General features: G+C 36.6%; 1 protein-coding gene across 1 annotated transcript in view; it reads right to left on the bottom strand.

Moving 5' to 3' along the window:
* Window positions 1–13,956, bottom strand: part of LOC111046960 (lysosomal-trafficking regulator) — a 168,987-nt gene that overhangs the window by 47,101 nt on the left and 107,930 nt on the right. Inside the window, exons 31-35 of the mRNA XM_039429615.1 lie at window positions 12,406–12,627; window positions 8,243–8,355; window positions 4,570–4,721; window positions 1,753–1,893; window positions 628–780 (exon numbers count right to left, since the gene is read on the bottom strand). Coding sequence (XP_039285549.1) covers window positions 628–780; window positions 1,753–1,893; window positions 4,570–4,721; window positions 8,243–8,355; window positions 12,406–12,627 — 781 coding nt within the window. The remainder of the gene's footprint in view (window positions 1–627; window positions 781–1,752; window positions 1,894–4,569; window positions 4,722–8,242; window positions 8,356–12,405; window positions 12,628–13,956) is intronic.

The following is a 13,956-nucleotide window of genomic DNA, read 5'->3' as shown; positions in this document are numbered from 1 at the left end:
AGCCAGACCTGATAACAGCGCTCACACTCACATTCCGGGACGACACGTCACGGTACGATAGTCAGAAAGCTCTATGTTTATTTAGGATTTTTCCTAGACATTTTAAATTGATAAATTATTTATTAATTTTTGAGAAAACATAACAACAGGTCAATATAACCTATTACTGAGCGCTAGGTCTACTGTTCAATTTTTTACAGCTATATAGGACTTGCGGCAGTTGATAGAGCTTATCAATGACTATTTCAGGTATGAATTTAATCAAAGCCGTTTTCGAGAAAATCAGGAAAAACACTGTTTTTGATATTTTCGCCATTTTAGCCGCCATCTTGAATTTAATTTGATGGAAATTGTTCGTGTCGGATCCTTATATTGTAAGGACCTTAAGTTCCAAATTTCAAGTCATTCCGTTAATTGGGAAAGGAGATATCGTGTACACAGACGCACATACACTCACACACACACACACACACACATACAGACCAATACCAAAAAACACTTTTTTGGACTCAGGGGACCTTGAAACGTATAGAAATTTAGAAATTGGGGTACCTTAATTTTTTTCGGAAAGCAATACTTTCCTTACCTATGGTAATAGGGCAAGGAAAGTAAAAATTGGTAACTTACAGTTGGTGACTGGAAAGCAAGAAGGAATGTTCTGCCATTCAAGAGGAAAATCTCTAGAGCTTGTTCTTTCAACTGGAAACGTCTGGTATGGATCTCCTTGATCTCCTCAAACTGCCACGCTTGCGCCGACATGTCCAACGCACCACAATGTAACTGCACAAAAATAAACAAATACAAAATATTATACAACTATGAATCAAGTATTATAACAGACTGAAAATGGAATAATTGTCCGAACGTAGTGAGGTCTATGTTTCAACTCGATTTGCTTTCTTCTGTCTGTATGTAACGCGATTACGGCCAAACGAGTTGATAGAATTCGATGAAATTTGGCAGGAGTATTCCTTTTTCAACTGCGCATCGATTGACCGAACGTAGTGAGGTCTATGTTTCAACTCGATTTGCTTTTGCCTGTCTGCATGTAACGCGATTACGGCCAAACGCGTTGATAGAATTCGATGAGATTTGGCGGGAATATTCTTTTTTAAACTGCGCGTCGATGTTTACACAAGGTTTTTGAAATTTTGCATTTTAAGGATAATATGAAATAAAAGGACTTTCTCCATATTCTAATATATATATATATGATTTACTTTGAAGATAGGATTAATCAGACTATAGAATTATTCATAATCAATCAGCTGACAAGTGAATGCATTTCATTACATTATACAGATGTCTGGCCGTGTCTATTTCAGAGCGCCACCCCATCTATGCAAAGTTTGATTTTAGATTTCCAATTATCAGGTCTCCGATATAATTTAAACAAAAAATTTCGAGTGGAAAAGATTGAGCATGAAAATCTCTACAATTAATGTCTTGTAAAATTTTCACCTAAAATTGAAAATAAGCTCGAAATTTGAGAAAATGTGATTATTCAATTGCAAACTGTTTGCAACTGTTGATTCTATTATTCACTATGAAGAGATAGCAGACCTCGTGTGTCTCCAGCGTATTGTCCTGTCAACAACTGGCTCAGATCTTTAAATAGTAGACTTGAGATGCGCGTAAACACTAGCGTCAGGGGATCAATATTCATAACGGCAAGGAAAGTTGTGTGAGTGCATCACACCAGATTTTTTGTTTTTGGTGTAATGTTTACATGGAATGAAAATTGGAGCTGACCTCGTTGGAAGGCGTCTTGTCGTCTTCTGCTTGTGGATGTAGATCGTAGTTTTCATCATCACTGTTGTTCTCGCTACGCTCGCCCTTGCAGCTCGGAATGAAGTAGACACACGACTCACCGATGAGCAGCTCTCCGGGCACCTACACAAATACAAGCCAACATAAATCTATATCCATAATACACGAAAGAATCAGCTTATACACGTACGGGATAGGAAATTCACGAATGAGTCATCGTCACGTCTGAACTACTCAACTGATTACCTTGAAGTTTTGCATATAGATTCTCAATTTACCGTTTACCGTTAACATTTAATCACGATAAAATGCTATACTTTAATCGAGATTAGCGCTTACCGATGCATTTTGGTTGTACAAAACTGAAATTTCAAGCGATAACGTTGGTTGAACTAACCGGCGTAAACATTTTTTAATTCTGATTAGTTGGCACCATTTTAACGGCGATTAGCAGAAATGAAGAAAATTTGGTTGCACAAAGATAAAAAACGAAAAATAACGCCGGTTAAACTAATCGACGTAAAAGATTTTCAACTGGCCATTCACGGGGAATTAAATTCAACTAACGCCGATTAGGTAGCGTAGCTACTGATAGCTGTATTCTATACCACAGAAGAGTTTGTGTGTAGAGAGGGTTCCTTTGGGTGATTTTTTTCTTCTTTTTTTTGTAATACTGTATGTATTATAAATTTTTGACAATTCCTATACTCTGATTAAGAGTCTCTGGGAAGCTTTAAAAACAAACAAACAAACAAACTGTCTTACAAATAGTTTTTGGTAGAAAAAAACTACAAAATTCAAAGTATGAGCTAAACATATGCATGAATTTCATCCGTTAATTAAATAGAGAAGTGTATTTAGCTGTTATTAGCATTCAAAATTAGATTCTGATTTTTGAGGTTAGTTTTCGATCTGTTTCGTCTGCAGATAGCACTTGACACTGGCGACAGACAGCACATTTTTATGGCGCATACCTAATGAATGATCATAGCTTCAATAACATAACCTCAATTTTGTGCCATTTGTTCAGAATAAAAACATATGTCGGTTAGATTACAGTGTTTCCGGATTGTGAAACCGTTAAAATCTTGGTTAGTTGACCGGAAAACTTAATCGGGATTAAAAACTAACCGATCTATGTGGAACAGAAATGAATCCGTAAAACTAACGCTGATTTGTTAATCAGCGTTAATGTCCATATTTAACGTGCAACTGGCCCTCAGTTCTTGAACTGACATGTTGCCTGCCACTTGAGCACTGCTCAACATTTGTGGCTTCACGCAACAGAAATAATAATAATGATAATAATGATAATAATAAGAAATAATGAGAGTGCTTTTGCAGCGATGGGGCCAAGTGATGTCTACAAGTACTTGGGCTTTTGCCAGGCTAGACAAATAGACCAGAAGAATGTCAAGCAGAAAATGAAAGATACATACCTGACCAGACTGAAGAGACTTTTGAAGACTCAGCTAAATGGCAATAATATGTTCAAGGCCATCAACACTTATGCAATACCTGTGCTGACTTACTCATTCGGTGTTGTTTGTTGGACTGCAACTGATTTGGAAGATCTTATGAGATCAACAAGAGTGCTCCTCACTAAGTTCAGAGCTCATCACCCCAAGGCCTGTATGGAGAGGCTCATATTGCCAAGAAAGAAAGGCGGGCGCGGGCTCATTGATATAAAATGGGCTTGTGAGAGACAAATCGGAAGCATGAAGACATACTTCATGGAGAAGGAGGGTGGCTTGTATGCAGTGGTGAGAAAAGCTGATAAAGGGTACACTCCACTTAATCTTTCTGAGCTGCCTACTGCGGACTTTAAAACCAACAGACAGCATGAGAGTGAGATTCTGGAGCAATGGAAGTCGAAGCAGCTTCATGGAAGACATGCATTTGCCTTATCTCAGCCTGGAGTTGATGAGGAGGCTTCCAATGCATGGCTTTGGCACAGGGACCTGTTTATTGAAACGGAAGGATTCTTGGTGGCAATACAGGATCAAGTAATCGCAACAAAAAATTATCAAAGGCATATAATGAAGCTGCCTATAAATGATGATTCATGCAGACGTTGTGGCTTGGCATCTGAGACTATTCAGCACATCATGTCTGCATGTCAATCACTGGCAGCTACTGACTATTTAAAGCGCCACAATGCAGTAGCTGGGATCTTGCATCAGGACCTTGCTCTGAAGTACCAAATCATCAATCAGAAGCTGCCCTACTACTTGTACAAGCCATCCCCAGTCTTGGAGAATGAGACACATAAGTTATATTGGGATCGGTCGGTGCTGACAGACAGAACAGTTGCTCATAATAGGCCAGATATCATCCTCATGGATAAGGTAGCCAAGGAAACAACACTAATAGATGTTGGCATACCATGCTGCCACAACTTGGACCAGTATTATAATGAAAAGGTCTCCAAGTACCTTCCCTTGGTTGCTGAGATCAAGGATGTCTGGATGCAAGAAAAGGTCACAATTGTTCCTGTCATTATCTCCACGGTTGGAGTTGTAACTAGAAAAGTGTCAGCAAATCTTTGTCAGATGGGAATATCGAAAAGTGCAAAATATGCCATGGAAAAAGCAGTTGTTCTCAGCACAGCATCCATTGTGAGATCATTTTTTAACATTTCAGTTTAGTAATGCACCAAAGTCTTGCCAAAGGCCGACTTTGACTGCAATAAACACTCACTTGTCATTTGTGATGAATGAAATGATAATAATAATAATAATTGTTTCACTTTTTGACGATTCCCGATACTCTCCAGAAAGAAAGTTGAAGCAAACGTACCTCCAAGGCAGGCGTGATGACACGCGCAGTAGCCATGTGGCGGATCTTCTGATCGGTGTGCAGCTTCTCAATCAGAAACGCAGACATTGAGCTGATGGCGCGACCCTCGCTGTCAAACAGGTACGACAGTGGCTGTGGCACTTCTAGCGACTCTGCAATGCAAACATACTCAAAACTATAGTGAGGTCCACGTTATAATGGAAGTGTTTGATTAGCAATGGTATTGCTATCCTTGTCTATCATTCAACAAAGCGATATCTCTTTCTCGCTTTGCTCTGTTGCCAGATCGTCTTTTAACAATGTAGAATTATTTTAGAAGCATGTAAGCACATACGCCTGGTTTTCACTAGTAGATTTAGACTCAGGTCGAGAAGAGACTCGACTCTAGTCGAGAGCATGTGTTTCCAAATGGTGACACTCAGACCAGTCGATTCTAGTCTCCGCGACTGTCACCATTTGGAATACATGCTCTCGACTAGAGTCGAGTCTCTTCTCGACCTGAGTCGCGTAAGTGTTAGTTGAGCCTTAGTGGTCGAGTAACTGGCATACTAACTCTACTGAGCTAACTCTACTCTACTTACTTGGTCGAGTAAATGTTTTCACTACAATTGAGAATAGAAGGTAAAGTGTGTTGTCTAGTGAACAGAACTAACCTTCAAATGTCAATACTTTTTATGAATTAACACTTGAGCACTTATTATAATTTTTTGATACCGGGTGATTACAAATGAAATAGACAACTTCAATAGCCTGTACAAAATTAAACTGGTGTATTTCAACATAGTAAGTGATATAGGTTTGTAGGGAATTTCTTAAAGTTTATGTTGGTAGAACTGTTGCTGGCTATTGTTGGCTGCTCCGTGTTACAACAGCCAGTTTAGTTTAGCAATATGGCCGCTACTCAAGTGGAGAAAGCTTATTGTGTTCTTGAATTAGCCAAAACAAACTCTGTTACTGTTGTGCAGCGTCATTTCAGAACAAAATACGGTAAACCACCACCAACAAGGCAATCAATTTATGACTGGTATGAACGTTTTGAAAGCAGTGGATATGTGTGTAAGAAGAAGAGTACTGGAAGACCTTCTGTTACAGAAGAAAAAATTGATAGTGTTCGTGATGTTTTTGTACGAAGTCCAGGAAAATCGACTAGATCAGCGAGTTTAGAATTGCAAATTCCTCAACCTACTGTGTGGAAAATTTTACGGAAACGTTTGAAAATGATACCTTATAAATTGCAGTTAGTACAAAGTTTAAATGACAATGATAAAGTTGTACGTGAAATTTTTTGTCAATAGATGCAACATTGTCTTGAAAATGACGACACATTGTTTAATCGCCTAATTTTCAGTGATGAATGCACTTTTCACATTAGTGGAAAAGTTAACAGACATAATGTACGAGTATGGGGAACAGAAAACCCAAGAGAGACTGTACAGCATATACGCGATTCTCCTAAAGTGAACGTGTTTTGCGCTTTATCTTGTGAAAAGGTTTACGGGCCTTTCTTCTTCCAAGAACCATCAGTAACCGGAAGAATTTATCTGGACATGTTAACCGAATGGTTAATGCCTCAACTCCATGAAGATAGTTGTAACTTCATTTTTGTACAAGATGGAGCTCCGCCTCACTGGTACTCAGACGTCAGAGGGTATCTGGATGAACATCTTCCTAGACGATGGATCGGCCGTGCAAATGAGGAAAACGTTGTGTTTCAGCCGTGGCCACCTCGTAGTCCGGACCTAACGCCCTGCGACTTTTTCTTGTGGGGCTATGTAAAAGACAGAGTTTTCGTACCACCGCTTCCTGTTGATATAGATGATCTTAAACAACGAATCACAAATGCTCTTGCTACAGTTAACCGTGAGATGCTTAGTCGTGTGTGGTCAGAATTTGACTACCGTGTTGATATCTGTCGTGTTGCAAATGGTGCACACATTGAACATCTGTAAATTTTCAATAAAAACTTCAAGAATTCTTCTATGTAATCATGTAAGTAATGATCTAAACTTTTAAATAATAAATTCTCTACAAGCTATTCAAACTGTCTATTTCATTTGTAATCACCCGGTACATTAATACTTTTCAATAAATAACAACTTCTTAAATTTGATAGCCTACGACACGACTCTACTCTACTAGCTCGAGACTGGTTTTATTATCATAGTAGTGGTAGAGTAGAGTGAGGAACGGTGGTGGGGGAAGGCAAGAGGTTGAGTACCATCCCACGGTGCTATCCCACTCTACTCTACTAAAAACTAGTACTCCACCATGACTCTACTCTACCATGAACGTTTTCATTGAGAGAATTCACTAGATGGTTAGTACTTGCCCAAGGAACTCTACCACTAACTCTACTAATAAAAACCAGGCTATATTGTGAACACACTCAAGACTCTTCACTACTCATCATGTTCTAGTTTGATGTAATTAGTTTCAGATCTTCAATAACAATTTCGGCTCCCAATCGCCTCCATGTGTAGAAACTTCACAATTCATACAAGGAGGATCCCTCCCACCAACAAGAGCCGTTCTAATTCACCTACAATGAGCATCTGTCTCAATCAATAGTAAAGATGCACTGTATAAATTGCAATTCTTAAATATAAATTCTTAATTGATTGATACAATAAGTACATCATAAAACTGAAGGGAGAGAGAAAATAAGGTTACCTTGTGCTATTCCTCTCCCAGATTTAGATAAGGTTACACATAGTCCGAAATAGGTTAAGTCTTGTTAACTTCACAAGTTTTTCGGTCCTTAATTATTTTAACAAAATAGATTTTTAAATTAGTATTGTCACCTGGTCATATGGGACATATATATGAATCATATATTTATCTCATATTGATCAGGATTTTAGAGTTTTAATTTAGAAAAGTTTAATGAACAGTGTTTTTGTCTTTGAACAATTTTTGTCATCGACAGAAAGATTGTTTATTTCATTTGTTGTCAAAATTAATGTAGCTTCTCTTTTGTTTTTAATAACAAACGTGCCGCTTGTGCGACAGATAAAAATATGTACTTGAGATGGCTTTCATGTTTGGCATTGACTGAGTTATATTTAATACCCAAAAATTTGTCTTTTGCTGTGTCAGTGTGGTCGTGTGTGAGCTCGTTCGTTAGGACTGTGAGTAAAGTCCGGCTGTTCTGGTGAAGGGGATAGATTTGGCTCTTGTTTTATAATACAGTTTTCCTGTCGCAGTTCGGGCAGTTTAAAGATAATTGTATTATTGAATAGGACGGGATCTGAACCCATTTCATTAGATCAGTTATTTTGATTTTTAATTAATAATTAACGCCGCGAAATACCAGTGGATGCCAAAGTGGGAAGCTATTTCAAAAAGGTAGGTGACTACTGAGTCATGGTTGAATTGAAACAATTGAATCCTCACTAGCAGCAAAGCGAGTAGCCCCTGAAATATTCATCTGATTATTATTATTTCGTAATTTCTAATTATAATTCTAATTTTGTAATAAATAATTTATTGTTTTGTTTTAAATATCAAAAACCTGTACGATCTTTTCTTGTGTTTTTTTTTCATTTTCCCACCCTTACATATTTGGTGGAGGTGGATTCGTTCCATATCGTCCTTACGGTATCTCTTGATAACCAACGTTATGAATTATACATGACTAGAAAATATACATAGCTAAAGCATTCAGAAGTTTTACCTGTCTTATACACGAATTGAGGTTTCATGAATTTCTTCTTAATCGATAGATGACACCTCTGCAGACGAATCCTCACTCTAGCCGGTCCTTCAGTGGGATCAAGCTGCCAAGATCTACACAGCAATAAATAAATTGAATTAAAAGAAAAAATTGCTTCAAACATGAGACACATTGTATTAATCAAATAAAATACTAGTACCAGTTTTACAATTACAAATTAAAAAATTATTCCAAAACAAAAACACACAAAGAAGATTAATTCAATTCAGTTAAAGCTTTCACTGAACCAACGGCCTTCGAGCTAGGGATTCAGCTAAGTTCTAGACTTTAAACAGCTGGAATCAGAAAATTGGCTTTCCAAAACGGGGCGTAGTCGCAGTTTTTATGATAATCTTTATTTTCTCATTTCTATAATTAAAAACGTTTTTCCTTGACGAAATGAAATATTCCTAAATAATTAAAAATAGCTGAAACTTTACACTATTTTCTATGATGTGTTCAATTTTCTAGTCTTTCGAAATTAAATTTAAACGTAGACTGCGACTAGGCCCCGTTTCGGAAAGCCAATTTTCTGACTCCAGCTGTTTTAAGTCTAGAATTTAGCTAAATCCCGAGCTCGGAAGCCGGCCCTAGGTGATAGAATATATAAAATTTTATGATGAGATACCTTGCGAAGCAAACACACTTTGGAATTTGTCTTTGAATTGATTATCCTATTATATTAAGCGAGCAATTTCTGTATTTATATATCTGGCTATTTTAATATCCGGCTATTTTTATATCTGGTTATTTATGTTTAACGGATCTCGAAAACGGCTCTAACGATTTTCACGAAATTTAGAACATAGTAGGTTTATGATATAAAGATTCGATTGCACTAGGTCTCATCCTTGGAAAAACTCGCTGAACGACATTAAAAGGATAATTCATCCTTGGCTGGAACAGCTGTGGATAGTAAAAAAGTGAGTGAGCGAATGAGTAGGTGAAAAATAAAAATATCGCATCCCCGAAATACATAAGATGACGTATAGCCAGCTGTGAAACACGACCATTTTAGAGAATTTGTGTTCTGTTTATCAAGAAATAAAAATAACGAGCGAAGTTTGGTTCCCTGATATTTATGATGAACTGAAGTAACTGAAACACTGGATTACCTGGATATTGGATATTCACTTCTTTATAGGGCCACTACAATAAATATTATTTAAATAATCTAAAAATATTCAAGTACACTTTTATAAAATAATAAATTTATTTTTTAAATGACTAATGCGTTGAAACATTTAGAATAATCTATAATACAACCAGGAAGATGGCGGACATGCCGAAAGATCTCGTTGTTACAGTGAGTGATTAATTCATTTATTGGAGAAAATCTGACTGCTGGTCGTTATTTCTAATAGTGCTTTAGTTCGTGATGGAAAACAAAATTGAACAAAGTCTTTCTAACAACTCTTTTTTGGTTTTTGAAAATGTTTAATGCGCCAGTAGAGGAGCCTAAAAAAATTAAGCCATACCTTATAATAAGTAAATAAATAATCGCAAGGAAGTATCCATGGCATAATAGAAGCCCTGTATTTAACGTGCGTCAAGTATTCAGTGCGTCAAGTTTTCAATTCTTCAGAGTACGGGTTAGTCTATAGTGAGGTCCACGTTATAATGACAGTGTTTTATTAGTAATGGTATTGCTATCCTTGTCTATTGTAACAATCATATCAGGCCTTGGTTTTCTACAGCTACAAGCCAGGTCAAGATAGTTTTCGACTTGCAACCTTCTGCCTCAAAATGTACAAAAGGAACCAGCTTATGGCAAAGGGGAGTAGAGGTTGAACAATGATGGTCAAAAGTCTAACGGTGAAATAACCGATGCTGACCAGTGACGTGTTTCGGATGGACACGTTAAGCCGTCGGTCCCGGCTGCCTAAAAAGCAGTCGTTAGGTCATGTCAGAGGCCCTGAAATTGATCAGTTGCGACCTGAAAACTCTCGAGGTCACTCGATATTATTATTATTATTACCAGTGACCCAGACGCCAGGCATGAGTGGAGTGCCATCAGATAGGGGGCAGCACCAACTGGGGCAGTGATCCAAGGAGGAACAATGGTTCGAGGGTGGGCGAGCACGTGGAGTTGGGAACACGAGGACACTTTTCGGTGAACCACGGCTAGAGTAACATGTCTGAGGAGTGAGCAGCGTACAGCCCGCAGCCCTAGGGGCTGAAATGGAGTCCTGTTTCCGGAAAACCACCACCACATCAACACCATCACATCAAAACCACCATTGAAGAAAAATAATTAAAATTCATAATTTGTAATGTAAAGTGAGCAGTTTAAAAGTGCGCGAAAAGGCCATGGTCCGCGGGGTATACAACATAAAAGGTTAGTGTATTTTTAAGTTGTTGTTTGTTTGCCACACTGGTTATTTTCTTGTATTATTGTTGTTTAAATAGGGTTTAGGTTTTGTGATTCTTAGTATTATTGTGCATTATTCTATTTGAATATAGAGACTCTCAATAAACATTATTATTATAGTTCATAAACGGTAAAATCATATTTCATATTTCGGTGTTCTGCTTAACAGACTTATTACTAAAATTCCAAAGGACATTTGATATATTTAATCAACATTGAAAATCTCATTTGTTTCTTTGTAAAGTGTCAATTTCATTTGCCTTTTGCTTATTTTCATTATATTTATCTAATGATTCAAAATTGCCTTGTGTTGTTATTTCACAAGTATCATTAGATCCCCTCCCTTCTTTATTGTTTTAATCATGGAGTGAAGCAATATAGTTGGGAAAGATGTGTAGTTCTACATTCATTGATTGCTGGACTGCGTCTTTATTAAAGTAATGTACATTGTTTTTTATATAGTTCAAATAAATTCATGTCTCTGCTAAAGAGTTATGCTGTGGTAGTTGTTTATTCAAATTTCGAGGGTCGTTCCCTAATAATTAACGTGGCGCCTGGGTTATAAATTTCAAATTTTATATTATCAAATTTTCATATTACTATTTAAATTTCAAATTCACCATATATTAAGCAATCAGTAAGTGTAGATCTAGACACTATCATTCAAGAAATCGGATAGCGCTATCTCTCTCTAGCTTTGCTCTGTTTCCAGATCGTCTTTTAACAATGTAGAATTAATCATTAATTAACAAAGATCGGATAGCGCTATCTCTCTCCAGCTTTGCTCTGTTTCCAGATCGTCTTTTAACAATGTAGAATTAATAATTAATTAACAAAATATTTAATCCCAATTATAAAAATTCATTATGAAATCATTGAAAAATATAATTGATTATTTTATAGGAGAATGAACAGTTAATTACATCAATAAAACTGTATCAGCTACCGTCTATAGAAGGCATTGACAAGACAGATGATCGGCAACGTTGTTCTCCCATCTTTCTCCACTGCAATTATAACGTGGACCTCACTATAGTAAAACATCAAAATGGTAATCGATGATTTTGATGAAATTTGAATTATTATTATTATACGGAGGGTGATGCCCACATAAGCTCTTAGGCTTGTGCGTGGGTAATGAATGAGATAGATGATGATTAGATTAGATATCTTTATTCATGTATGTTACAATATTTATTTGCTTAAAAAACTAATTTACACTAGTAGTTCCGTGAACAGTAGACCTCACGCAGTTTTTTCATCCACAAGTACCTGATTGAAACTATAGACCTTATGGAAATACAGCAATAGACTGGCTTCTCCACACATCTGTGTAATCACTTGTCAGCTGATTTATGATGAATAATTCTATAGTCTGATTTTTACTCTAATATTGGCGTATGAAGGGGGTTCCTTTTTCCTTTTATATTATCCTTGAAATGCAAAATTTCCAAAAACCTTGTATATACGTCAACGCGCAATTAAAAAAGGAACATACCTGTCAAATTTCATAAAAATCTATTACCGCGTTTCGCCGTAAATGCGCAACAAATAAACATTCAAACATTTAAACATTAAGAGAAATGCCAAACCGTCGACTTGAATCTTAGACCTCACTTCGCTCGGACAATTAAATGACGATAATGCTAGTTCTTCAACGAATTTTACAAAGTATAAATAATTAAACAATGAATTAATCAATAATGATGAGAGATGACGACTACTTTTCAGGTAGTCGGGACCGTCGGCTTACCTGGGATACGATTTGGGGAAGTACCAGACGGCGCGCTCGTGCGTGAGCTGACGTACGACCGTCTTCCAGACCATCTGTGTGTGGACGCGTTCGCTGAGCTCCGTTCTGATTCGGTCCATCAGCTGTTTGCGTTCGCAGTTCTGGTCGTCCGTGACCGTCTTCATCACGCTCAACGCACACTCGCTCACGCTCTTCACAATGCCTTCCATTTTCAACAGACACCTTCCAACAACACAAACATAAATACTATTTATTCAATAAATCATTCAGAATTACACAACTTTCAGAATACTACCACAATATTGTATTGCTATTGTATTGAGGAACTCAAATTCACTTTTTGTGTAGTTGAGTAGTTGATATTGTGGTAATTATTCATATTGAATGAAAAAGACTAAGAAATTGTCAAAAAAAACCACTGATTTATTGATAATTAGAAAGACCGGTTTCGGTTATTACACCATGTCAATCTCTGATAAACTAAAACTAAATACAAATCAACTAAATGAACGCCTGCCATTGGCCTAGCTAGACACTCTCCTCCCCCTCAACGGTGTGACAAAATGGCGGCTTAAGCAACAGAATCGCCATGATAATAAAATTTACTTTTAGTACAAAAATCATGCGATTTAAATTTAATTTTAGCTATCATGGCGATTCTGTTGCTTAAGCCGCCATTTTGTCACACCGTTGAGGGGGAGGAGACTGTCTAGCTAGGCCAATGGCAGGCGTTCATGCCCTCGACCAATAGCAGTACTCGCCTACTAATTTAAATTCTGCTGCTCTTGTATTTAGTTTTAGTTTATCAGAGATTGACAATGGTGTAATAACCGAAACCGGTCTTTCTAATTATCAATAAATCAGTGGTTTTTTGACAATTTCTTAGTCTTTTTCATTCAACTCAAATTCAAATTATTTATTTGCAATTTCATTCGTTTACAAAATATTACAAATGAATGTTATTAATGAATAACACGTTTATTAATGAATGTTCTCACCATAAGACAGCAATATATAAAAAACTTAATCCTTTCTATTAATAAAACTAAACATTTACCAACAATCCGTGCTCTCAATTACAACACTCGTCCATCGATTACAATGAAATTCATGGTCAGATTCTCCAGACTTTCAGTAAGTAGAAGACAGTATGAACACAACTGCAATATGCTGATTAATATGATTCCCCTAAACTTATTCACCCATAAAATAAACAAAAAACTTACAAAAGATATTGATGAATGGGTAAAAACTAGAATATTTTTCAAAATAGACTTTTAATCATAAAATTACACATAATAGATTGATTTGGTGAATACCTAAAATAAAATTTGATTTTGTGAATTTCAACAAAGTTCTTTTTTGTGTTTCAGTCAAGAAGAAAAAATAAGAAAAAATCTTTCAATGATTTGAACTGAACTCATTGCTAGCGATCAGACACGTGTCTCTGCTAGCAATTACTGCCGGTAAAATGAGTACAACTGGGATTTCAGTTATGTTATATCTAATTTATTTTTATTATTTCTAGAATAGAGTATATTCTGAATTTTT

The sequence above is a fragment of the Nilaparvata lugens genome, chromosome 5 (assembly GCF_014356525.2).
Source record: "Nilaparvata lugens isolate BPH chromosome 5, ASM1435652v1, whole genome shotgun sequence".
Lineage (NCBI taxonomy): Eukaryota > Metazoa > Arthropoda > Insecta > Hemiptera > Delphacidae > Nilaparvata > Nilaparvata lugens.
This window is presented reverse-complemented; position numbering and strand designations above follow the sequence as displayed.